At 42.3% G+C, this 27,163-nt stretch overlaps 1 protein-coding gene across 2 annotated transcripts in view; it reads left to right on the top strand.

The window, feature by feature from the left end:
• The window catches only part of AFF2 (ALF transcription elongation factor 2), a 376,659-nt gene that overhangs the window by 101,600 nt on the left and 247,896 nt on the right, over positions 1–27,163 (top strand). The window contains exons 2-4 of one of the 2 annotated variants that reach the window (XM_075573283.1): positions 8,170–8,290; positions 11,418–11,444; positions 12,864–13,790. In XM_075573283.1, coding sequence (XP_075429398.1) covers positions 8,170–8,290; positions 11,418–11,444; positions 12,864–13,790 — 1,075 coding nt within the window. The remainder of the gene's footprint in view (positions 1–8,169; positions 8,291–11,417; positions 11,445–12,863; positions 13,791–27,163) is intronic. The other variant, XM_075573284.1, reaches the window with a different exon arrangement.

The following is a 27,163-nucleotide window of genomic DNA, read 5'->3' on the forward strand; positions in this document are numbered from 1 at the left end:
CAGTGTGATTGAGCTCTGATTTACAAATCAATTACATACCCTCATAGAGATTTTCATGCTCCCCTAGCTGACATCAATGAAACCTAACTGCATAGACGCTTTATTTCATACCAGTTTTTTTTGATAACCGAGTCTGATAACTATTCATATGGAGCAACAATGTGCTATGATACAGGAAACAATAAATGCTCCCCTTTAGAAACATCATCTATTCTTCGCACTTATTCCATTCTGGCAGCTTATCTCCCTGTATCTATTCCCTCCTGTAAGGTTCTGGAATTAATTCTTTGAAATGTATTTTAGAGCGTGGCAAGAGGTTGCGTGACAAAATAGACAGGATCTTTTCAGAGTTCATTAAAATTGGTATTTGAAATGATTGTGCAATGCGGCAGGCGTACACTTGTAGGGCTGTTAAAATGGACATTAAGTAAAAGGTGACGCGGTATGCTCATTTTCATTGTCATTTGCATGTCATTACCCAGAATCCCTGGTTGCAGTGGAAGCAATGTATGCTAAGAGATAATTGGGGAAAGCAGGGTGGCCGACCTGTCTGTGAATGTGCTCACAAGTGGGATTTCTTATTTACTGTACGATGGAGGGTTTTAGTCACTTTTTTTTTTCCACCCACCATAACTTATATAATGCGTACAGCAAGGCCCCGCTTCTCGGCGCCCCGCTTTTCGGCGGTACCGAGAAGGGGGCCGCCATGTCTGCGCATGCGCAGAACGGGCCAGTTCGAGGTCACGCATGCGCAGAATGGGATGGTCCGAGGTCACGCATGCGCAGAATGCGGGGTTTTCCGAGTTTGCGCATGCGTAAAAGGGTGAATTGCCGGTCTGCGCATGCGCACACCGAAAATCGCCATTTCCGCTTTCCGGCGATTTTCGCTTGGCGGCGGGCCCTTGGAACGGAACCCGCCGCACACCCGGGGCCCTCCTGTATTTAAAGTGATAAAACACAGAGATAATTTTTTTTTTGCACAATAAATTGGAATAAGTAAACCCCAGCAATGTTTCTTAGTCTATTCAGCCAGCCTTATTTGACCGAATATTAAATGTGTGTTTCTGAGGTTACAGTACATGTTAAATAACTCGTCCTATAAATTGCACACGGTTCCCTGAGGTATTGTTCTGTACAGATAATTTAATCTCATGTGTTTTGGCATAGTGCAAAGAACAATGCTTTACTTCTTTTTTAATACAGTTGATAGAGGTTTATAGAGAGATATAGATAACCATCTTTGCTTTTTTTGGCACATGGATGTGCAGATGCAATTCTTTATCCCATTTCATTCATTTTTAATGTATACTACAAGTAGTATATTGGCATTCTTGGCTAACTAACATTGTGCTTGACATGTTTTGCATAAAATTTGGAGCATTGGGAACCGCTTGGCTTTAAATACGAGCAACGTTAAAGTTTTGATACAGGGGTCTTTAATATGATTTACTGTTAGTAATTTGTTTGGATTAATCCATTAAAGCACAGTAAAGGAGACTGATCGGCATGCTTCAAAGCAGTATCATTAGAAGGCAGATAAAACTTAGGCTAATGAAAGTATTAGTGATTAACTAGATGATATGTGGGAGGTATAAAGCAAGAAATTACCATAACGTTTTATTAATGTTTAAATACACTTTATAATAGCATAATAAAAATCTCACTATTTCCTAAAATAAAGAAGTGTACTACAATTATATATTATATACAGTTTGGTTATTTGCATCTGTGTCTTGTGGGTGTAATATTCTCTATTCACTGTGTGGTTGCATTTATATTTTTATTGTGTATGTAACCCCCCTCCTAAAGGGTTAATAACATGGCTATTGTATGCTGGGCCCCACCCTGGGTTGCTCTGGGGATCCAGACGTTACTCAGGATATTGAACGAGGAGGGACGTTTATAGAGGATTAGGATCCAGGAGGACGTGAGGTGAGGAGCCTCGGGGAGAGTAGATGAGTAATGTTTCCAAAGTAATAGTACAGACCAGCCCCCCCTGTTTATTATGTTGTAGATAATAAAGTACAGTCCAGAATAAGTCATAAAAAGGATTTCGGCACGCCATAAAGGAACCCTGGAAAGATGGCTCCTGGGTGCCAGTGGATCAGCCCTAGCCAGGAATCGACGCTAATATTCCTCATCAGTCTGTGCGGAAGTGGCCGTTCCCAAGCAGGCAAAATTTATTGGGTCAAGAAAGAAAAGAACCACCAGGGTCCCCGTAGGGGCCATGAGTAATAGGATCAATACCATTGATGGTTCTGAAGCAACAGGGTGGTCCGGGTCCCACATTTACTCAGAGCAACTAACTCAAAGTACCCTCATTGTTAATAGTGGGCACTGATGGAAGAAATGTATTCATGTATGTCTATTATAAAATACAGTACTACATTATTATGTGTATGGGGGTCCCTGCCCATGGGGACAAGAATAAATGACTGTGTACTTCAAAAGTTCCTGACGCCCATTATTCTACAACCTTGCTGCCTCACCCCCAGCCGCCTGAATCCAGCCCCGGAGTCCAGATAAGCCATGCGGAGTAGCCGTGTAATACACCCTGATGTAATCTCCCTAGAAGCTGAGCAGGGAAGGTTACGTGTAGAACAGGGGCGGCCAACTCAAGACCTCAAGGTCAACCAACTTGTCAGGTTTTAAGGATATCCCTGCTTCAGCACAGGTGGCTCAATCAGTGGCTCAGTCTTCAACTGAGCCACTGATTGACCTACCTGTGCTGAAGCAGGAATAACCTTAAAATGTGACCGTTTGGTGGCCCTTGATGATTAGAGTTGGCCACCCCTGGTGTACAATATGTTGCTTCCTTCTTTCTGTTCACAGAGCTGTCCCACTTCAGTTTCTCCATGTACCCTCAATGGCCCCTATGGAATATGCTGTGAAACGTCTTCCCAGTGCTGGAGAAGTGTTCAGTTTAATTTAAATTAATAGGATTAAAATCTTCTCTTGCACAAGAAAGCGGCACCACGGTATAGCGCAGTGTTTTTCAACCTGGGTTCCCCTGGGCATCCCTAAAGAGTCCTCTGTAAATCGTACAGAATACAGAAGAATTTACAATGCATCTGTTCTCAGACGCGCTGTTAGAGGCGGTTGGGGGTAACCCTTAACCACAACCATAGGGTTCCTTAACCACAAAAAGGTTGGAAACCACTGGTATAGTGACTAAGGACATGCACTCTACAGTATGTTGACCCAGTGTTTCACTTCCACATGTTCCAAGTAAGAAAAGACCCATCAGGATTCCCCAATACTGTACGTTCACTGTTAATCAATGTACAGTATTGTATTCCAACCCATTGATTTTGAGGGAGCTTTCAAATGAATACACTTTCAGAATATTTTGCTGGTGGTCGTGAGCTCAGAAACACCCGGCGAAATGTGGGAAATAGGGATTTGCATATCAGGAAGAAATCATTAGTTCACTTGAGGATGTGCTGATCTTGTAATAAATTGTACAAGAACAGCTTGAGCAGTTTGTAAACACCAGCAGAACTCCAAGGAGTAAGGAGGTTTCTGCCTGTGGCTGTGTATTTGGGTAAATGAGATGTGTGACTGTATATTGTTATGAACACGTCAAGTTTAAAAAAGAAAAATGTTATATTTGGTAAAAATCAAACCTAAAATATTTTCCAACGACCAAACAGAGCATAGGCCAACTAATTTAGATATTTAAAAAATGTGTAATTGTAAGAAGTTCTTAAACATTTCCCCACTACTCACGTAGTGTTTCCCTATAGATTTGTATAGTTTTGCACATTGGTTTTATTTTTCTTTGCAGCTGAATCTATTCTGAACACATTGACCCCATTCACCTCTATAGCTCTCTCTCACCTTAAACCCTTTTCCCCTCACTGGACATTATCTGTGGAACTCCCTCACACTCACCATACGCCCAGCACCTCCTCTTCTCACCTTCAAGACAAACCTTAAAAACCCACCTCTGAAAAGAAGCCTCCCAATTGGAACAGGACGTTTGGCCGTGACACAGCTGGGACACTTCGCCGCAGGGCAGCTCGCCGCTGGACATTTTGATATGATGTCCCACTACGGCGCTTTACCGCCTGATGTCTGCCGCGTACCCGACCCAACAAGAGAAGCAAGGTCTGTCGCTCCGACAACTGCATGTCCCAACCGCCGGCTCTGACAACTGCATTTTTATATGTCCCGCACGGGACTGCTACACTGCCTAGACAGGCCGCTGCGATGCTCCATCTTTAAATGTCCCGCGGCACATATAAAGATGGTACATCGGAGCGGCCTGTCTAAGCAGTGTAGCAGTCCCGTGCGGGACATAAAAACATGTAGTTGTCAGAGTCGGCAGTTGGGTGCGACAGACCTGCCTTGTTAGGTCGAGCGTGGGAGTGGACATTGCGGCGAAGTGTCCCGGTGGCGGGATGGCAGCGGCATTCTGTTCGTGGCCAAACGTCCTAGACAGCATCCCAATAGCCTGAACTCGTGGCTATTGTCCCACAGTCTACTGCCATCTACTGCACTTATTCCCTCACCTGCTGTCCCTGTACATTTCCAAACATACCACTTAGATTGTAAGCTCTCCGGAGCAGGGATTTCCTTTCCCATTGTCTGACTTTGCTGCGCTTATTGTATTATTATAATTCCCTGTACTGTATTCTTTGTAAAGCGCGGAGTACACTGTGTGCGCTATATAAAGAAAGATATACATTACACACATACATACACACACACATACACACATACACACATCATACACACATACATACAGTACATACAGTACATACATACATGTGCAAAGGAGAAATGACAACTTTCATAACATTTGAACCAGACATAACCTTGATGGTGAAACTGTTGACATATTATCGTGGGTTATTAGTAGATGTGTATATAAAGGAGATGTCACCATACATGGAATTTGTATTACCTCTGTCAGTGCAGCAATGTATTGTAGACTCTTACAGTATATGAAAGGGGTAACTGCCACAGAAAGGCTGTAAAAAGCAAACATAGCCTCAGGAGAACATGTACACTTGCATACATTTTTTTTATTGCAGTAGAAATATTGGTCTACGTACCATTCATTTGTTAATGTCAACTTTTAAAAGACATTGACACCACGTGTGCCCCTGCGGCATCAATACGCCGTGATTGGAATGGCCAGGGGAGGAATTTCAGATCATTGCTAACAAAAGTCGCTAGGCCCATTACACCATTTTGGAAAATCTATATCAACAGAAGCAGCAAGTAGTGAAGTTTTCATTTTTCATAAAGAAGTGCTAATTGATATCACTTTAAAACCAATTAGGTAGCATCTGTATGCCCTCACATTGCCTCACACAGAACAGTGGAGTTCAGAAGAGTAGAGAGATACCTAGCCATCAAATGCCACATTACATTTCTTTGCTCTATAGGGTTCACAGGTTCAAACACAGGTTTTCTAAATCATAAGAACTTTAATTGAGTAGATAAAGAGGTCCTCATAATTATAAACTGCAGTAGGTATAACAAGAGGCTAAATACATAGCTGTGGTTTTAATTAGCTAGCGCTTCAAATTAGTAATTGTGGTTTCAGTCAGAAATCACTGACTTTATACACTGTTAAAGTCTCAGCATTGAACTGTTCATTCCTCATTATCTCTCTCCATGTGGAGATTTCAATACAACGCCACGCTGAGCTAAAAAGGGAAAGATGTGGATACTGTATTGGTTATCTTCCTAGTGCAGAGCTCTATGGTGATTACATTTATTATCGCTAGAGATATGAGTATTAACTGCTCTTTGTAACATCTAAAAAGTCTAGCAGCAATTTAGCTGGCCTCAGAAAGCATTTGTGGACAACCAATTCTGCTAAACAAATTGTCATCTTGGTATCTAATTAACTGAAATAAAAACATAGCCGAAACCCCCCCCCCCCAACAAATCGAATATACAAAAGTAAAGGACACAAATGTCCTACAGCGCTAGTGGAAAGACACAATGTCAACGCAAATCCATCTCTCTCTTTTTTCCCTGCAGGGATTTAATTATGCGTTTCACCTTACAGAGGGGAGAAAAGGTAGTTTGGGGAAGCAAAATGTAGAGGAGTGTATTTCAGAGCTTGTCAAAAGAGAAGTAAATGGGATTTATCAGCTTGTCATAGTCTCTGTCAGGTTCACAGAGCACAGTGACTGGCGATAAGTGACATCTTGCTGTCATTACTTTAAGGCAACTGACTTTTTTTGTATTCGTAGGACTACTGTCTATCTAAATATTATCAGCGAACCTTTTGAGTTGTAACCAGCATTCTGTTAAACACGTTTCCTAAACAATTGCTTTAACTGGATTGCCTTGGTTTACCTTTATTGTTGCATCTATCAAGACTTTTTAAAGAATTGCTACTGAGCTTTGCCTCAATACAGTTTGTATGCAGATAGTGAGGAAGAGTTACCTGATTCCTCAGACAAGTCTGCATATCCCAGTGGTACTCATTAAAAAGTTGCCATGCGCCAGTTCTGAGATGGGGAATAATTAATTTGTTTCTGCATGAGTGGTGTGATATGTCACAGTGTAACATCATGATGATGTCATCACCTTGCATCCATCAGCAGAAAAAAACACCATAGGAATGGGATTACTGTGTGTGCTAGAACACGGATATCCTGAGATGAAGAACAAAACACTCCAATCCTTACTTACGCTCATGACTGTCTGCCAACGAAGTTATTGGCCCTTGGCCCATGCAATGAACACCACTGGCTTAACCAATTTCCAGTACTTGAGATTTCAGTGTTATGCAGAGGTAGGAAATATCAAGATGGCAGAATGTGAGTGAATAACAGTGTTTTCACAAAATAACAGTGAAGTGGCAACAGTGTTTTAAGTTGTTGCCAACATTAATATGTGAGAGTGAGTATAGACTTGGGCATTACATTGTTGGCAAAGTGATAAACCATGCCATTTAGTTATATGGTGAGTGCAGAAAATAAGCGCAAAAATGGTACTTGTAAATCAAAAACCTAAGGTAAAAGGTCTTTTAGTGTTTTATAGTGAATACATTTACATATATATAAAGCAGTGAATGTCTTAAATGAAATATATAAAATATAACAAATGGTTGTAACCTCTGGTAGAGATGCAGCTCTGAATGAGAATGATGTTTTCAGGCATCAAACAGGACGAAAAATAGAAAACACAATATAGGGCAGAGAATCCAACAATCGAATCAAAAAGTGAAAAAATATATCAAAATAGGAGTTATCCCACTGACATGCTGCAAGATCATCACATGCATGTAGAGACAAATATCTTGATGAAGATTTTGATCAGTGGCACAATTCAGATGTGGCAGGAAACATCAGACTTCCAATATATGGGAAAGGAGAGGCAAAGATAGTGCAAAAACGTATGTATTCAAAAGATGAAATAAGGTAGTGTGCTTACAACACGACAAACAGTCAGCCGCAGATTGACTACGCAGTCACAGGGGAAGGGACGCTCAGTCCTTGTGGGACCCGTCTCTCCGTCTGCTCAGCTGGTACTCGCAGGTCCGCGCGATCCGATGACGTCACAGCTGCAGTCGGAATGAAGCAGAGAGGGAGAGTCCGTGGGCCAGGGACCAGGGATATCTTCCTCTGATGTGCAGATTGACTCGAAGCGGTAATCCCAAACACCCGACGCATTTCACTCTATCCTAGAGCTTCGCCAGGGATCCCCCTCTCTGCTGCATTCCGACTGCAGCTGTGACGTCATCGCAAGTACCAGCTGAGCAGACGTAGAGACGGGTCCCACGAGGATTGAGTGTTTCCCGTGTGACTGTGTAGTCAATCTGCGCCTGACTGCCGTGTTGTAAGCGCATTACTTAATTTAATCTTTTGAATTCATACGTTTTTGCACTATCTTTGCCTCTCCTTTCCCATATATTGGAAGTTTGATGTTTCCTGACACATCTGAATTGTGCCACTGATCAAGATCTTCATCAAGATATTCCTATTTTTTATATATATTTTCACTTTTTGATTCAATTTTTGGATCCTCAGCACTATTTTGTGTTTTTTTTTATTTTTTATTATTATTATTATTATGCCCTGGCATCCTGGCGCTTTCTCTATTCTACTTTCAGTAAAAGTTACATGTAGATATATTTGGCAACATGATTTTCATGACAAATAATATTTAGTTTTTCTTTTCTATTTTTTTTTTTTCTAGTCATTTTGAACAGGATCGGAGTGCACTTAAAAGGAAAGAATGGGAACGAAGGAACCAAGAAGTCCAGCAGGATGAAGACCTGTTTGCCTCAGGCTTTAATCTTTTTGGGGAGCCCTACAAGGTACAGTTTAATGCCAAGTATGGCTTATCAATTCGTTTAGCAAAGGACTTTACAGATGAATATTTAGTCTGTTCTAATATATCACTTTGGGTTAAATAATCTTTCCGAGAGGCTTCCAGGAAGAAGTTCTCTTTAGGATCACTGTACAGTACGTTATGATACATTTTAATGGACCATAAAGAACGTTCTTCATGGGTGTACGAGTGTATACAGATTTGTTAAATCCATACACGTCCAATGCGTACAGTTCATTACTCATTATGAGTAATGTTATACTATAAGAAGCCTTACAGTGGTTGAAGACGCCTGACGGACTATTCACCATGAATAGGCAGAAGGTGTTTTATGGAATAGCACCTACGGGCCTATATACCTGTATGGCTCTTGTTCTATTAACGGTGATAGCCCTGATCTGGCGCCATTGCACGGAAAGCCCTTTTTACATCTGTGGGTCTTTCTGTCCAATCCCGTCAGATCTGTGCTATCGCAATTTATAGACTAAGGGCCTATGCCTACACATGAAGAAGAGACCTGTAAGGTTTAAAAAGCTCAGAGCACACTATTATATCTATGAAACATTTCTTTATCAGTCCCTTAAAGAGGCAATCCAAGCAGAAAATTTTGTTTTACATAGGATTGACACAAGGGGTCTCTGGAACTGAACCCATTAATTTCAGCTCCGGGGACCCCCTGCTTCCAGAGATACAGACCTTAGGTCTGGGTGCCAGTAGCCGCTCTGCTAGGAACCCGTGACATCATCCGGTTTGGCTTCCTATTGGCCCATGTGATGCAGGAGCTTTAAACTTTAAACCACAGCTACCCCAGTCAGAGCTGCTACTGACACCCCGAATGGGGTTCAGCTCTGGAGACCCACTGATTTAATCCTATGTAAACAAATAAAAAAATGCTCTTTTAAATGGAACAATGTTACTAGAACTTCATTTTTTTTGTTGGAGGGCCAATGGCTTTAGATAGACAGAGATGTTCCTCAAAATATAAATATGAATGATAGTTTTACATACGTCCTGAAAATGTATCTGACGTCCTGTGGTTTTAGTGAAATGTAAGGAATAGGTGATCACTTTAGCTTGGCACGAATGATCATATTCATGTCAGGCTTAATTTATTGTGCTCCTACATGTTTATATAAGTATTAAGCAAGCAGTATCACCCATATTACAAGCATTTTAACAAATCGAACAGTTAATCAGTTTATGTGCTTAACCCAATGCCAACTGGTCAGAGTGAAAAGGGTAGACTCTATACTACATAATAATGTCCCCAAATAATGCCAAAGCTTTTGAGAATGTCGCTTACGTGTTATAATCTCCTAAACAATGAGTGTGTACATATATATATATATCATCCTTTTTATTTAGACCCTATTCAATTACTAATGACTCAGTCAAGTGTCTTGTCTTGAAACACGTGATGTTTTGTACACAGTTAAAATCCTAGTTTAAATCACAGAACATATGTTTCTAGTATTAAACTATGTACTTGCCTATTAAATAGCCCAATAATATTAAACAATCTGTTTTAGCATCAATTATTTGAGTATCACCAAAAAAAATGGATTTACAGTATTCTTAGAAATAGTCATATTGGATGCATAGGCAGTACGAATGATATAACATTAAATGATAATCCGTTCATTATAATAATATTGACACTGGCAGTTAGAGTTGCCAGTTTGAAGGAAATGAATGGTAGCATAGCAGGAAATTCTTGCCTACGTACGGGGGTATAGTATCTCACTGTTTATTTGAATATGTTAAATATACTTTCATAGATAACGGGATAAGTATTACTATATGTAATACTGCATTAAGTAATTAAACTTTACAGAGGTATCCGATTCATTGTTTTTAATGTCATGTGAGGCGATTTAACATTTTCTTTTTGATTGGAAGAAATAGCTTCAATAAGCGAGACTTTTGATTACTAAATAAATATGTTGTATACTATTGCATTCCTGGCAAATGATGGTAGAGTACACAATGTAATTGATTTGGTTATCAGAAATCCACAAGAGACTTTGTCAAGAGGCTGACTGATGTCTCAATATTGTCTGACTGATGTCTCAATATTGTCTTACTGAAGTCAGACTGAAGTCTGACTGATGTCTGACTGAAGTCTGACTGAAGTCTGACTGATGTCTGACTGTCCATATTATACACGTCTTTCCTTTCCTTTTGCTTGTTGTTTTTATTTTTTTCTTGCCTAATGTAATTTTTTTTAATGTCATTTTTTCTTGCCTAATGTAATTTTTCCTTCCACACTGTTTTATGCTTAACAAGTTGTGGTATTTAGCTTTGGCATTTTAGTATTCTACTTTAAATAAGTTCACAAGTTGTAGCAAATGGATAGAAATGGAAAAACGTGTCCAGCTCTTAGAGCATAAATCAGGATGTTAAGTTGAAAGTAATAAAAAAAATGTACCAATACTGCAGATAAAGTTAATCTGACCTGTGATGGTAAGAATGAGGGACTTCATATAGTATCAGCAATATATTACTGTCAATGCAGTGCAATGTATCCAAATTACCAGAATCTAATAACCATTAGCAATAAATTGCTGCAAAAATATATTATTTATACACCATTATATTTAACTAATAATTGAACTGTTTGACTCTTTTTGATGCTTGTTGTGTTTTTGATAATGAGTTAAACTGTGTGCGGGAGCTGAACAAATATGCAAGTGTTTAAAAACTTGCATCATAATTCCTCTTGCTATGCCCTTAGCACAATGGAATCTCCTTGTTTTCAGTATGGAGGTTGAAAAGAAAGCCTATGTTTGGCTTTTCCCCAAATGGTACATTGTGCAACTCAGTTGAAGGAAACAGCTTATAAACAAAGAGCTTATTCTTGGCTTAGCTAAATGTAATTTCTGCCACTAAAAATGACAAACCCAGAGACTGTTAGTAAGTAAAAGTGATTCCTACTCTTGTTCTTTCAACTGTAAGCTGTAAATATGTCTGTTTTGAATGCTTTTCATATACTAAGAGATTTTATAATTACATCAAAATGTATTTGTGATTATAAACTGAAGTGTGTTTAAAAACATCATTCTAATTATAACAAATGTGTTTTTGTTTCCAATGCTGTGTATCGATTGAAATAGGACAATCTGCTTCAAATTTCACTTCTGGCAAGTATTTAAATCAGAATGTCCACTGTACATTTTTCTTTGTCTTGCTATCTAGAGATGGGCGAATATTTTTTTGCGGGTTTGGATCGGACGGTTCCTTTCGTCCACGGATTTCTGTGCGTCAGTCTCAAAAAGGGCGATCATCTTTTCCTGATTTTTATCACCGACAATCCGATCCGTGGATTCCACAATCCACTGGTGGATTTTAACAATCCAATCTGCGAATAAGCAATTCGCCGGCGTATTTTAAGAACCCAATCCGCCGATTGCAGAATCCGCGCGCGGACGGCTGAATTCGTGGATTTCGATTCTGAAAAACCACCAAGCGCATTGCGGATCCGCAGATCGGATTCTTAAAATCCACCAGCGGATTGTATCCAATGGGGGTTTTGGATTCATCCGCACAGATTGAAACTGGAATCCGATTTTTTTTTTTAAACAACGCATTTTAAATGGAAAACGCGGGAAATTCTGCGACACGTATTTTGACAGGTTCGCCCATCTCTATTGCTAACGAGAAAGGGTGATCTTGCAAATCAGTCAATTGCATCATTCCTGGACACAGAGATTGCAAAAACTGGTAAAATAGGCAATCATAGACAACAGTCACGAAGAGGAATGGTAACCAAGTTCAAGTACCACAAATTCATTTATGAATGTTCTCAGTTTTAATTATTTAAAAGCACAGTATTAATAAATCTGAAATAGCTAATAATTATTGTTTTTAAGCATATAAAAGTTCACTGGATGAACAGCTTTAAACATTGTGGTGCCAACAGTTCACTTTTCTTTCCAGTGGACTTGTTGATATACTGTAGACAGTGCTTAGCCTTTCATTTCTCAGCATCAATAGACTTGGCCTTATTCCTGTCCCCCCTGTTTAAAGTTCAGTTGTATAACCCAGTGGTTCTCACATTTGTTGACGCATATTCTCCAGAAAGATTTTATCCACTTAGTATGGATTTATGAAATCTTACTGTAAGATGCAGGCTACAGACGATGTTTAGACTCTACACCAATTCTTCTTTATGTATTAAAGCATTTCTCTACACCATCAAGTTGAGGACTGTTATAGGCATGTAGAAGAAAGCTTTCTCTAGGATGTATCTATAATCATAACCCATGTTTACTAAGCAGTGCTATTTCAACAGTCCTTTCAGTCCTAAAAGACACCTTACTACTTATCTTCCAGTGCAGATAGACTTGTGGAATTGTAGTACTTAGTAAATGTACAGTATGGACCATAATGTTTGTTTGCAGTAAGTTTCCCTGTTGTGTATACAGTATATTGAGTTAAGGGTGTGGGTTACATTCACAAACTACAACAATGTATGTACAGTAGTTATACACATTAATCTATATTTTTTATTCTATTACATAGAAAGTTACATTTTTATATTTCATTTCTGCACCATACAGACAAATAAAGGGGACGCCCTTGCAAACCGTGTTCAAAATACGTTGGGAAACTACGATGAAATGAAAGACTTGTTAACCAACCACTCCAACCAGACTCATCTAGTAGGAATTCCAAAGAATTCAGTCCCCCAAGTTCCAGTTGAGAAAAATGAGCAGAACTTCTTTCCAGAGCAAAGAAACAGGGTGGCCCAGTGTCAGCAAACTAGTAGTGGTCACTCATCTTCTTCAATGCCTCCTCCCTCATCACTGGCACCAAATTCCACTTTGATGCACAGTCAGGAAGGAAGCAGAAAACCAAGAATGGACTGGTCACATGGTGGTCACGGCTCCAGTTGTTCACAGCCAAGCCAATCCAGCAGTCAAACAAGTAGATCAAAATATAGTTCGTCACATGAGTTATCACAAATTAGATATGAAGACCTTTATAACTGCCAAAATGACCAACATAAAAGTGGAAGTGTTGATGAGCCAGTGACCGCTACGACATCTTCACACTCAAGAAGGCATAATCACTCCAAAGCATTAAGCGGAGAGCATTCCTACAAGGAAAATACTCATTCAAAGTCCCCAAATGAAGCTGAATTGTCTGGACATGGCTCCTTGTCTCCCCTTCCTTCTACATCATTGTTGTCTGCAAGCAATGGCCTTTCCTCTCAAAACTTTCCCCCGGGAATTCACTGTAAAACAAGCATGATACAGCAAAAGCCTACTGCTTATGTAAGGCCAATGGATGGTCAGGACCATGTACCAAGTGACTCACCTGAACTGAAGCCACCCACAGAACTGGAGAATGGATATAACAACCCACCATTTGGAATGGAAGATGGATATAATAGCCAGCCATTTGGAACCATGCTGGAGGGGAAAGTTAACGCACCCGTTACTAAGAACAAACTGCCCAAGCTTACAATTCCCCAAGCAGTTGAAGTAAGTTTTCTTTCTTGTTGCATCTTCTATCAAATGTTAATGTTTAATTAAATATTACCTAGTTTATTACAAAACGTGTGGAGACAAAGTGGATTATAGCCAGAATTTTTCGCCAAAGTATTTTAAAACAGAGTGAAACGCATGCTTCAAAACATTTATGAAATACAACCGTTTCCTTCAAAGACATTATTTTTATAACACCAGTTTTTCTAATCCTATAGATAATATTATGGTTTGCCACACAAGTGGGTTTCAGTCATTTTAAAAGTATCAGGACTGTTTACAGAGTTAGTGGTGTATAAACAAAAAAAATATTATAAATATTTGGACTATTTATTTCATTATAATGTATATCATTTTGAATAGCTAGATTTTCTTGTAGGCCTCAGTTAGGGTTGCCAGGTGTCTTTTCCAAAAAATTTGGACACAATGGTGAAAGTTGTGACGTGTTCGAGTCACACACTCTCACCTCTCTGCTCCATGCGGTTTCCTCTGCTCTTTTGCCTCAGCACCAGGCTCCTGACACATCCTCCTGATTGGCTGTTACTGGGTAATGCAGCCAATCAGGATGCAGGAAGGTGCCAAGCCCCCTTGCAACAGCCCTGCTCTCTCCCCCCAAGCCAGGTCATGTCACTATGCCAGAGAGGTAACACCGTACGCATACATGCCCAGTATTACCACTAGTTTTTTTTTGCTTGGCAGATTCCAAATACAGCACAGTCCGGTTCAATACTGGGCACCTGGTAAACCTAGCCTCAGTCCTGGACTCATGTGTAATAGATTTAGCAATAAAGCTTGAGCTGGCACAGGAACTCAATACTTCTGGCACAAGAAGCTTATGTTATTGCATTTCTGGGCTCAGGCCAAATAAGGCAGACCTTGGATGAAAGTCACAGTTATTTTTTCTGGGGTTAGAAGAATAACCTCATTGACACAGATGCATTAAGATGGCATCAGCTGAAGCTGTGTCTCTATAAAAAAAAAGTAGCTTTCCCAAAGGGAATGACTCTACAACACTAAGAAATGTAAGGTAGGTAGAGATAAATGGTGTTGGAATCACACAGTCTCAGCTTTCATTATATCCTGTCTACATATTTACTTCCTGACTTCCAATACTTTCTACTATAACTATAAGGAATGTTTCAGAATACTTCTGCCTAGATCAGATTTTCGTCTTCTGTAGTCATATTGTGAAAATAATGTGTTGGTCTGTTTTAAAGCCCCGTATTTTTTATTAGCATTCCGGGCTGCAACAAAGGCTGATGTGTTTTGCAGTAACAGTTGAAATAACTTGCTGGGAAGTTATATGAAAATTTTGATTTTTTTACATTTTATTTCTAGCAAGTTAATAGTAACGGCTGCTGTCACATTTTTGGATGTAATGTGTATTTTTAATACATTGAACTCTTTTATTACTTTCAATTGCATATTTGTTTACAGACCCGGCAGCAATTTGCACATAAAATAGTTACCACTGCAGTTCTTCCACTGACACTGGGCAGAGGGGTGCTATGCTATCAACTAAATTCCTATGGATGTTCCCTAACCTCTGCATCTTACCAAACCCACAGTACTTGTCTGATTGGCACAGCTGGTGTTAGAAGACAAATGTGGTGTACTTGCTAAATAGGTGCAGTTGTTGGGTATTTTTTTTTACAGTATATGGAGATATATTTGCAAAAGCCACAATTTGTTTTTAGAAGTTGAGCGTTAAAAACTGGATGCACATGAGAAACACTCTAGAAATATATTCATGCCAATTTAAAATCTATTCAAATGAAATATTTTACTAATGCTATAATGATAAAGGGACTATGCATCTTATACTATATTAGTGAAAGCACTGTATGTTTGCCTGCCTGCATGCATGCCTGCCTGCCTGCCTGCTGGATGTCCGGTGTCCCTAGGGGAAATCTCATTGGTCCCTTGGGACACACACACGGACACAGACACACACACGCACACACACGGACACACAGGGACACACAGGGACACACACACACAGTAGGGGGGGTGTACATTAGCAGCATGTATAACCGGGGGGGGGGCCTCACATACCCGCCGGAGCCTCCGCCTCTTCCTCCCCGAAATCAGCCTCCACACTCTCCCCGTGTCTCCCGCGCTTTCAAACCCCCCCCCCCCCGGCGCCGCTACAGTCAGCGGAGGAGCGAGTGCCCGGGACACAGCGGGGGAGCGGCCACAACACGCTGCCTCCCGCCTCAGTTCCACGTGGGAGCGGCCGGACGGGTGAGTGAGCGGCCTTCACCCACCCCTCACCCCCCCTTCAAATCACCTCCCCTCCACCCCCCCCCCGGCGCCGCTACAGTCAGCGGAGCGAGCGAGCGCCCGGGACACAGCGGGGGAGCGGCCACAACAAGCTGCCTCCCGCCTCAGATCCACGTGGGAGCGGACGGACGGGTGAGGGAGCTGCCGGACGGGTGAGTGAGCGGCCGGCCGGGTGAGGGAGCGGCCTTCACCTCCCCTCACCCCCCTTCACCTCCCCTCACCCCCCTTCACCTCCCCTCACCCCCCTTCACCTCCCCTCACCCACCCCTCACCTCCCCTCCACCCCCCCTTCACCTCCCCTCCACCCCCCCCTTCACCTCCCCTCCACCCCCCCCCCTTCACCTCCCCTCCACCCCCCCCTTCACCTCCCCTCCACCCCCCCCCCCCTCACCTCCCCTTCACCTCCCCTCCACCCCCCCTTCACCTCCCCTCCACCCCCCCCTTTACCTCCCCTCCACCCCCACCTTCACCCCCCCTTCACCTTCCCTTCACTCCCCCCTTACAACCTCCCACCACCTCCTCACCACCTCCACCCCCCTTCCCACCTCCCACACCCCCCTTCCCAACTCCCCACCACCTCCCCCCCCTTCCCACCACCTCCCCCCCACCCCCCCTTCCCACCACCTCACCCCCACCCCCCCCTTCCCACCACCTCCCCCCCACCCCCCCCTTCCCACCACCTCTCCCCCACCCCCCCCCTTCCCACCACCTCCCCCCTCACCCCCCTTCACCTCACCTCCCCTCACCCACCCCTCACCTCCCCTCACTCCCCTTCCCTTCCACCTCCCTCCACCCCCCCCTTCACCTCCCCTCCACCCCCCCTTCACCTCCCCTCCACCCCCCCCTTCACCTCCCCTCCACCCCCCCCCCCTTCACCTCCCCTCCACCACCCCCCCTTCACCTCCCCTCCACCCCCCCCTCACCTCCCCTCCACCCCCCCCCCCTTCACCTCCCCTCCACCCCCCCTTCACCTCCCCTCCACCCCCCCTTCACCTCCCCTCCACCCCCACCTTCACCCCCCCTTCACCTTCCCTTCACTCCCCCCTTACAACCTCCCACCACCTCCTCACCACCTCCACCCCCCTTCCCACCTCCCCCACCCCCCTTCCCAACTCCCCACCACCTCCCCCCCCTTCCCACCACCTCCCCCCCACCCCCCCCTTCCCACCACCTCACCCCCACCCCCCCCTTCCCACCACCTCCCCCCCACCCCCCCCCTTCCCACCACCTCTCCCCCACCCCCCCCCCCCCTTCCCACCACCTCTCCCCCACCCCCCCCCTTCCCACCACCTCCCCCCCACCCCCCCCTTCCCACCACCTCCCCCCCACCTCCCCCTTCCCACCACCTCCCCCCCACCTCCCCTTCCCCCCCCTCCTTCACACCACCTCCCCCCCACCCCCCCCCCTTCCCACCACCTCCCCACACACAGACACACACACACACACACGTAGACACACACACACACAGACGTAGACACACACACACACAGACGTAGACACACACACACGTATACACACACACACGTATACACACACACACGTATACACAAACACACACGTAGACACAAACACACACATGTATACACAAACACACACACATAGACACACACGTACACACACACACACGTACACACACACACGTAGACACACACACACGTACACGTAGACACACACACATGTACACGTAGACACACACACATGTACACGTAGACACGTACACACACACACACACACACACACATGTATACGTACACACACACACACACACACACACACACACATGTACACGTAGACACGCACACACACACATGTACACGTATACTCACACACATGTACACGTACACACACACATGGAGACATACACACACACACATGGAGACATACACACACACACACATGTACACATACACACACACGTATACACTCACACACGTATACACACAGGTATACATACACATAATGTATACACACACACACATGTATACACACACACATGTATACACACACACACATGTATACACACACACACATGTATACACACACACACCTGTATACACACAAACATGTATACACACACACACATGTATACACACACACACATGTATACACACACACACACATGTATACACACACACACACATCTATACACACACACATGTGTATACACACACACACACATGTGTACACACACACACATGTATACACACACGTGTATACACACACATGTGTATACACACACATGTGTATACACACACATGTATACACACACACACATGTATACACACACACATGTGTATACACACACATGTATACACACACACACATGTATACACACACACACACACATGTGTATACACACACATGTGTATACACACACAAACATGTGTACACACACACAAATGTACACACACACACACACACACACACACACACACACACACTTATACACACACACACACACACATACAATGTATACACACAAACATGTATACACACACACAAACATGTATACACGTGTATACACACATGTGTATACACACACGTATACACACACACAATATATACATACACACAATGTATACACACACACATGTGTATACACACACGTGTATACACACACATGTGTATACACACACACGTGTATACACACACACACACACGTGTATACACACACACGTGTATACACACACACGTGTATACACACACATACGTGTATACACACACGTGTATACACATACACACACACGTGTATACACACACACGTACACATACACACACACACATGTATACACACACACACATACAATGTATACACACAAACATGTATACACACACACACCCCAGCACCACCACATCAGCACACCGGTATCCCATGCCCCCCCAGCACACTGGCATTCTCGGCTCCCCACCATTCCCAGCCCCCATCAACACCATCAGCACCCACACATCGCCACCTTTGCACCTCCCCCATCGGCACACCCACATCCGCACCCCCACATCAGCACCAAACCCTCCCAAATCAGCACACCAATACAATCACCATCAGTACAGCCACAGCAGCAGTACCACCGCACACCGCACATGGGCCGCGTGGACCACTCCCCACCCAAATGCCACACCCACACCACAAACATCCCGGGCAACGCCGGGGCTCTCAGCTAGTATATAATAATTGTTTGGATGCCCCTTAATGCATTCAGGTGAAAATTAGATCTGATGTAATAATTTTATGTAAATAATAATTGATGTAAATATTTTTTTAGAGCCTATTAAAGTTGGCCGCGTTATAAAATGCCTTAAACCAGGGGTGGCCAACTCCAGTCCTCAAGGGCCACCAAAAAGTCAGGTTTTAAGTATATCCCTGCTTAAGCACAGTTGTTGACTGAGCCACTGATTGGGCCACATGTGCTGAAGCAGGGATATCCTTAAAACCTGTTTGTGGCCATTGAGGACTGGAGTTGGCCACTCCTGTTTTAGATGATGGTCCTCAAACCTCTCATCAGGACCCTGAACCAGACCAGGCTGCTAAGGCCACCCAACGTTATCTTCAAATGCCAATTAGATACATTCACCTGTGTGGGAACTGGCTGTGATCCATTGTCCCAACGAAAGTTGGAGAAACACTGATGTAGCATTCTTTCCACAGTCATGTTTGCAATTGCTACAATATCAGTGTGTCTTCCATATCATTTATGATATTGATGGCGTGTATTTTCACAGTTAAAGCAGCAATCTTAATGCCCACAAGAAAATGTATAACAACCCTTTGGATAGAAAACTGGGCCCTAAATATCTCAATCCTGGAATCCAAGATAGTAGAATTTTTCAGAATAGATAGATTGCATGCCATCTTTGGCAACGAGAAACTTAGAACCAAATTTGTTGGGAGGTGGTACTCACTGTTCTTGTGCCTGCCAAAAAGTTCATGGGAGGAGTAGGGAAAGAAACTTAAGATAAACTCATAAACAAAAGAATGATTGACAGTTTTTTTGTTTCAAATATTTTTATTGGGACAGCGGGTTACAAACCACATCCATGGCCATTGAACAGAGCAGTTCACAATATAATGCTTTCACATGGGGGGTTGTAAAAAACAGTGGGTTGCTTTTCGGTACACCATATAGTATCGTAGCTCTTGTCGTATATTCAGAAGTAAGTATGTCAATTCCAGTCGTGTGGTTCGGGGTTTTATCCAATAGCGCTGTCTAGTTGATGTCCTTATAGGAAGGACAAAACGAGAAGGAGAAATAGAAGAAGAGAAGGAGGAAGGAACAGGAGAGGGAAGAAGGGAGGGGGGAGCAGTGGGGAAGGGGGGGTACTGAACCTCCCCCGACCCCCAACGACCGCCATGGCCAACCCGTCTGTCGGTAAGTATAATCCTCTCAGTATTATGAGATTCCACGTTTACTCATTGGCGAATTGTACTCAGGTATTCCTTTTTGTAGACTTTGGGTCTGGTTGAGTTCCTAATGGTTAAGATATGCTATTTTTATCTTACTTCTATTTTGGTCTTTGGTTGTCAGACCTGCTAGGTTTAATTCACTTCTGTATCCATGGTTCCCACGTTCTATAAAATTCATCTGTTGATTGCTTTAGAAAAGCTGTCATTTCTTCCATTAGCATCATCTCGTTTATCCTTCTCTCAACAGCCACTCTGGATGGGGGGCATTCTTTTTACAGGAGGCTGCAACGGCGCTTCTGGCAGCTGTCAGTGTAAATTATATTAGGCGTTTCATAGGGTGATCCACATCTTCCACTAGTAGAAAAGTCAGAGGGTCCAGCGGGATGGACAATTCTGTTGTATCTTTAATAATTGTTTGAATTAGAGTCCAACATTTGTGAATCGCTGGACATGTCCACCAAATATGTAGCACATCACCTTTTTGCCCACAGCCCCTCCAGCACAGATCCGACACCAGAGGGTAGATTTCCTTCAGTCGGCTTGGGGTGTGGTACCAATAGTAAAGAATCATCAATATTTTCCTTTATAGTGGTACATATAGAGGTCTTTGCGGCAAACTCCCAAATACCCTCCCAATCATCTCTATCAATGTCCACATTTAAATCGGCCGCCCATTTAAGCATATGGTCATGATCGGGGCTGTTCCCCGAGGCCTCAAGACCAGCATATATTTTTGTGATCAGGCCTTTTTGGTACACTCCTTTTTTACACAATAGTTCAAAGCTTGAGGGAGGGGAGAGTTCCAGTTTTGACGAGATGTTAGCAATCCAACAATGGATTGTGAAATCCTGTGGATTGAATTCTTAAAAATCCGCCAGAATTGTATCCAACTGAGTTTTTGGATTCATTTTGGATTCATCCGTACGGATTGAAACTGGAACAATCCGTCAATGGATTTTGATTGGAAAGCCCGGGAAACAGATTTTGACAGTTCCGCCCATCTCTACTGTTGCGAACACAACATATCGCGTTTATAATGCAGAATATCACAGATTTTCCATAGAATTCAATGGCAGTGATAACGCAGAATATCGCAGACCAAATCGCGCCAGCGGCTGCATTAACCTTTGCTAAATCTGTTCCTTTTTTACTGTATCATTCATGATAACTATACAGAAGAGTCAACTATAAAAGGCTAAGACTATACAGCACAGATCATCCTTAATGATAACCAATTATCTGATTGCAGAGCTCATGCATCGTTTGTCCCAAACCATCTATTCTGCGATCTACCTGAAAGAAATGTATCGTTATTGGATGCACTGTTTTAAAATAAATAATAAAGTATGCGAAATGAGTAATCACAGGTAGAGATGGGTGAATTGTTCTGGCAGATTTGGATCTCTTTCGGATCGCTCGGTTATTTTGGTCCACGGATTTCCGCGACTCAAGCTCTAAAAGGGGGTGATTCGTCTTTTTCGGATTTAAAAAAAAATATTATTCCCGACAATACAAATCCGCGGATTCCGCAATCCGCTGGGGGATTTTAAGAATCCAACCCGCAGATTCCGGTTCCTGGAATCTACCCATTGGATTCTAAAATTCCTCCAGTGGATTGCGGAATCCGCGAATTGGATTGGTTAAATCCACCAGCGGATTGTATCCAATGGCGTTTTTGATTGATCTGCACAGATTGAAACTGGAACAATCTGCCGATGGATTTTACACCGCGAATCGGATTTTGGCAGTTTTGCCTGTCTCTAATCACAGGTATAAATGCAGCGCTAGACTCAAGCCAGGGACCTATGAGCATTAACATTCATACTTGTAGAAAGGCGCTATAATCAGTTCTCTAGTGCATAGGCAGTCTAAATGCATATTATGCTCTCACCCCTCATGGTCTTGTGTGGATGGTATAAACGGCACTAAATAACAGATATAATGCACACACATTTCACAAAGAGATATTCTGTGATCTTAACAAATAAATCCATTTGACCTTTCTCACCATTTAAACCATGAAATATGAAGAACTTTCATTTTCACACTCCTCTCCAGATAGCTGGATATTCAGCAAAATTGTAATCTTTGTTATGTGTGTTTCAAATCATTCTGTTATTACTGTGTATGGTTTATATTGATCAGCTCGGTCATTTTCAGGCTGGAGGGAGTTCTAATTCCACGTTAAAGAGCACCAGCGATTGTCAGGAAGATGGCAACATTGATTTTGTCCACACAGTGACTGTATGTGACTATAGCAGTCACATATTTATTTATGGTAAAGAAAAGCTTATGGTATATTATTTAATGTTGACACACAATACAGTGTTACTTAAGGATAAGGATCACAGTGTAATTGTAGCACTGTTCAACTCTTGGCTGCACAATGGTACTCCAACTCCGCAGTATCTACAGCAGGGGTGGGCAACTCTATTCCTCAAGGGCCACCAACAGGTCAGGTTTTCAGGATATCCCTGCTTCAGCACAGGTGTCTCAATCTGTGGTTCAGTCGAAGACTGAGCCATCTGTGCTGAAGAGCCACCTGTGCTGTCTTCGACTGAGCCACTGATTGAGCCACCTGTGCTCAACCAGGGATATCCTGAAAACCTGACCTGTTGGTGGCCCTTGAGGGCTGGAGTTGGCCACCCCGGTCATACCGGGTGTCCTCTACATAAATAACAACGTGGCATTGCAATCTAATGATATGAACCCAGTGCTTCACTTGAATTAAACACCTAGGGCTCTATGCAGTAAGCGCTGAAAAAGTGCTCTCGACAAGTGTTCACTATCGGCAAGAAGTTGCCGATTTTCCCTCGCCGTATGCAATAAGTGCCGAATTGCTTCCGAATCAAGCCGAAAACATTTGTTCCCACTCTGGCGATGATTTGCCAATCACACACAGGTGTATCGGCGTGCATGGCGGGGGGGTTTTATGTTCGCCAATGAAACTTCTTGCTGAATCTGCCGAAGCAAGCATGTTTTGGATTGAGCGGCCCATTTAAAGGCAGCGTGTATTTTTATTCATTCTCTGTGTTGTTGGGAGAGAGAGACACAGAGCTGGGCAATTTGCATATTTCAGATTGACAGAGAGAGTTGTTGTGTATTGTCATCGGTTTGTCCTGTATTGTTTTGTTAACATCTTTGTGTTGTGTTCAGTTTGTAAGTGTTCAGTGCGATTGTGTTTAAATTTCTTTTCTGTTCTTTGTGAGTGCTATAGGTATGGCCGAAAGGCGTGGGAAGAGTGATGCTGGTGTGAGTGGTACTGGTAGTCGTGTGAGTACGCGTCTGAGTAAACGTAGGATTCAGGGGAGTGCTGTTGCTGCGAGTACGACTGGTGTTGCTGGGAGTGCGAGTGGTGTTGCTGTGAGTGCGAGTGCTGGTGGTGGCTCTGTTGCTGGTTCTGCTGGGGTGTCTGTTGCTGGTGCTGCTGGGGTGTCTGTTGCTGGTGCTGCTGGGGTGTCTGGTGGTGGGGTGGTTGGTGGTAGGCCACTTTTGGAGTCTCTTCCATTGGAAGAAGGAGAGTCCAGTCAGCAGCAGCCAAGCTCTGTGGCTGCACGTGGTCGGAAGAAACGTGTGGAGCGGCCACGTAATCCTTGTTTCAATGATGAGGAAAACAGAGTTCTTGTCACAGGGATTTTGGAGCACTATGACTCTCTGTATGGGCATTTATTAGGTAAGTCAATCTTTGCATTGATTGTTCAAAGACATTTTATCCTATCTCATGTGACATGTGTTAATATCAAACTATTAATCTCTAATATCTATCAATTAAAGTTAATTGTTACACACATAATCCTTCATGCTTTATAACGACCATAACAATCAGTCCAAAAAGTTTGCCACAGTTCATACAATAATCATGCAAGCTTCCTTAGATTTGTATGTTTCCACGTAAATGCTCATGTGCTACACATATTCAACCTAAACCAGCATGTTTGGTATCTCTTGGAACAGGTATCATTTGTGTAAAATGTTCGTCTTTCTATTAATTAGTAAGGTCATGTATTTTTTTATGTATTTCAAGGGCGGACAAGTTCAGCCTCAAAAAAAGAAATAGAAAGAAATGTGTGTGGTGCTCACAAGACAGTCCGTATTGCAAAAAATAAATAATTGAAATGGAAAACAACCCTTGGTATAGAATATAATAAATGTCTCAAGGATGCAGCCCGGTAGAAATACTATCCCACATAGCCAAGTAGTAAGGACAATATTGTTAACACCTGCAGGTGACCGGTAGATGAAACATTCTTTAGGCAGACACAATAAGCGGGGACAACATGGAATAAACTCACTTGGGAATCTTCATCCACCATAAACAGCAAGTCCAATGTAACCAGTGTTTCACCTTGATAAAGGACTGTAGAGGTCCGAAACGTGTAGGTGTGTTTTGTTCCTTGTTCTGACCCATTAAAATAGCTTTTATTATGGAACGTACTCCTCTTGGTTTTATTGCTGCATACATAGCTGGATACAGTGCTTCGTTTTTTCCTCCTTCAATTCTGCATCAACAAAGAAATGTGGGACCAAATAACATTGGCTGTGTCTGCGTGTGGGAATCATGTGAGGGACCGCAGGAATTGTCGCAAGAGATTTGATGATATCAAGGCCAATTTAAAGAACAAAAACCAAGCACAACGGATGCATGCTTCTGCCACTGGAGGTGGGCCGCCAGCACAAGCTCTAATCTTAACTCCATTGGAGGAGCAGATGCGTGCAAAATTTCTTCCTGTCGTCGTGGAGGGTTTGCCAGGGGACAGAGATATCGGAATTTATTCAGCTCAATTTCCACCATTTGACAAATGTTACTGTACTACACGTGTCCTATGTTACAGTTCTTATTTATATTTCTGCCGCAACTTATAATTTCTTCCAAATATAAGCATACCTACATATATATCTGTATATATGTCTCTCTCTGTCTCTCTCTCTCTCTCTCTCTCTCTCTATCTATATATATATATATATATATATATATATATATGTTGTTCTATATATATATCTATATTTATATATAGTTGTCCAAAAAAATAAAAATAAACAATATTTATATATATATATATATATATATATATATATATATATATATATATATATATATATATATATATATATATATATATATATTTTATATCTGTGTGTTTGGAAATATGTATTGGCTCAACTATCGTGGCTTACATCATTATGAGTCAACATACACCACTTGACCTGCATGAAGGGATTCTGTGTAATGATCTTCCAAATAACACACACTGCAACCTTCTAGTTTACAAAGCATTCAACATCTTCCCCTATAGTTGAAAGCTGAATGTATGTTCGAATCTTTTTACAAACAATGGGTTAACATGCATAACCACTAAGCAAACCCGCAGTCATTCTTTGTCACAGTAATGTTTAACATCACTGTGTTGTTCGTTATACTGTGTCTGTGAACACAAATGCATAATTCATTTTTTCATGTATGTGTCGATCCATATATACATATAATATATATATGTTTGTGATAATCTATGTTACACCTATAAACAGGCTGTTACTGCGTAATAAAGTCTTGCATGGAATATTGTCAATTGAAAGGCGAACATGAATAATTTTCACAAACAAATTCCATTATGTATTATGAAAGCTCTTTTTTCTCTTCATGTAGTATAATGTGAGCATAAATAGGAACATGTACCATATGGTATTTAATTGTGTTCATATGTAGCTCACTACTTATTTGTATTTCGCTCATGTACCGTTGTGTGAAACCAGCTGCAATTAATATGTAATCACAGCATAGAGGTGAACAGAGGGGGTGGTGTCGGGCAGAGAGCCAGATCACAGGGTCATGGTAGGGTCAAGTCTTGTGGGAGGGCTTACAGGTGGGAGAAGCAGCTAAGAGGTCATGGTGGTGTCAAGTGCTGGGGGAGGGACTACAGTTAGAAGCTGACAAGGTGAACATAAGTTCATCACAATCATTAGAAATGGTAATTATCTTACTACTTTCAAGCACCAGTCCACGATATATTACAACGTACGTTAATCATTCGTTCAGTTATATATTATTTGTAACGTTATAGATACGCCACCTTCTCACACCAGTACCATCTGTGAGTGACACTCTGCATGTGTTGCTGAGTGTCAGCCACATTGAGCGCTACACCTGCTTCTCTTAAATGTTCAGACAGATCACTAAAAACATTCATACACATTTCCACAATTAGGTACTGAATTATAAGCAGAGTCAACTTTGCTTTCATGGTTCTGAGGTACATAATTGTAGCTATATTAATAACCAACATATGCAGTGTATGTACAACAGACCAGTTAATTTTATAACGCATTCCTGCATGAACATTGTATGTATGTTGTATGGTGTTCAAAAGAAATGTGACGATTAGTTTCAGATGTACATTTATGTTAAGATGGATAATATACAGATTGCCCTAACAATAGAATTGTGATTTCCTTACGGGATGCTGATATTTAGCCATAAGTACTCCCACTACAGATACTTAATGTTAATAATGTACACATGAAAATGAAATTCTGATGTTATTCTTCTATATAGTTGGTCTGGCAGCTCCTGTGTCACCTGTGGCACATGACTCTGAATACGTCTCATCACCTGTCTCATCAAGGTCATCATCAAGAATGAAAGGTGAGTGTATGAGGTGCAGGCCATATAATGTTTAAATTGGAAGCA

The sequence above is a fragment of the Ascaphus truei genome, chromosome 16 (genome assembly GCF_040206685.1).
Source record: "Ascaphus truei isolate aAscTru1 chromosome 16, aAscTru1.hap1, whole genome shotgun sequence".
NCBI lineage: Eukaryota > Metazoa > Chordata > Amphibia > Anura > Ascaphidae > Ascaphus > Ascaphus truei.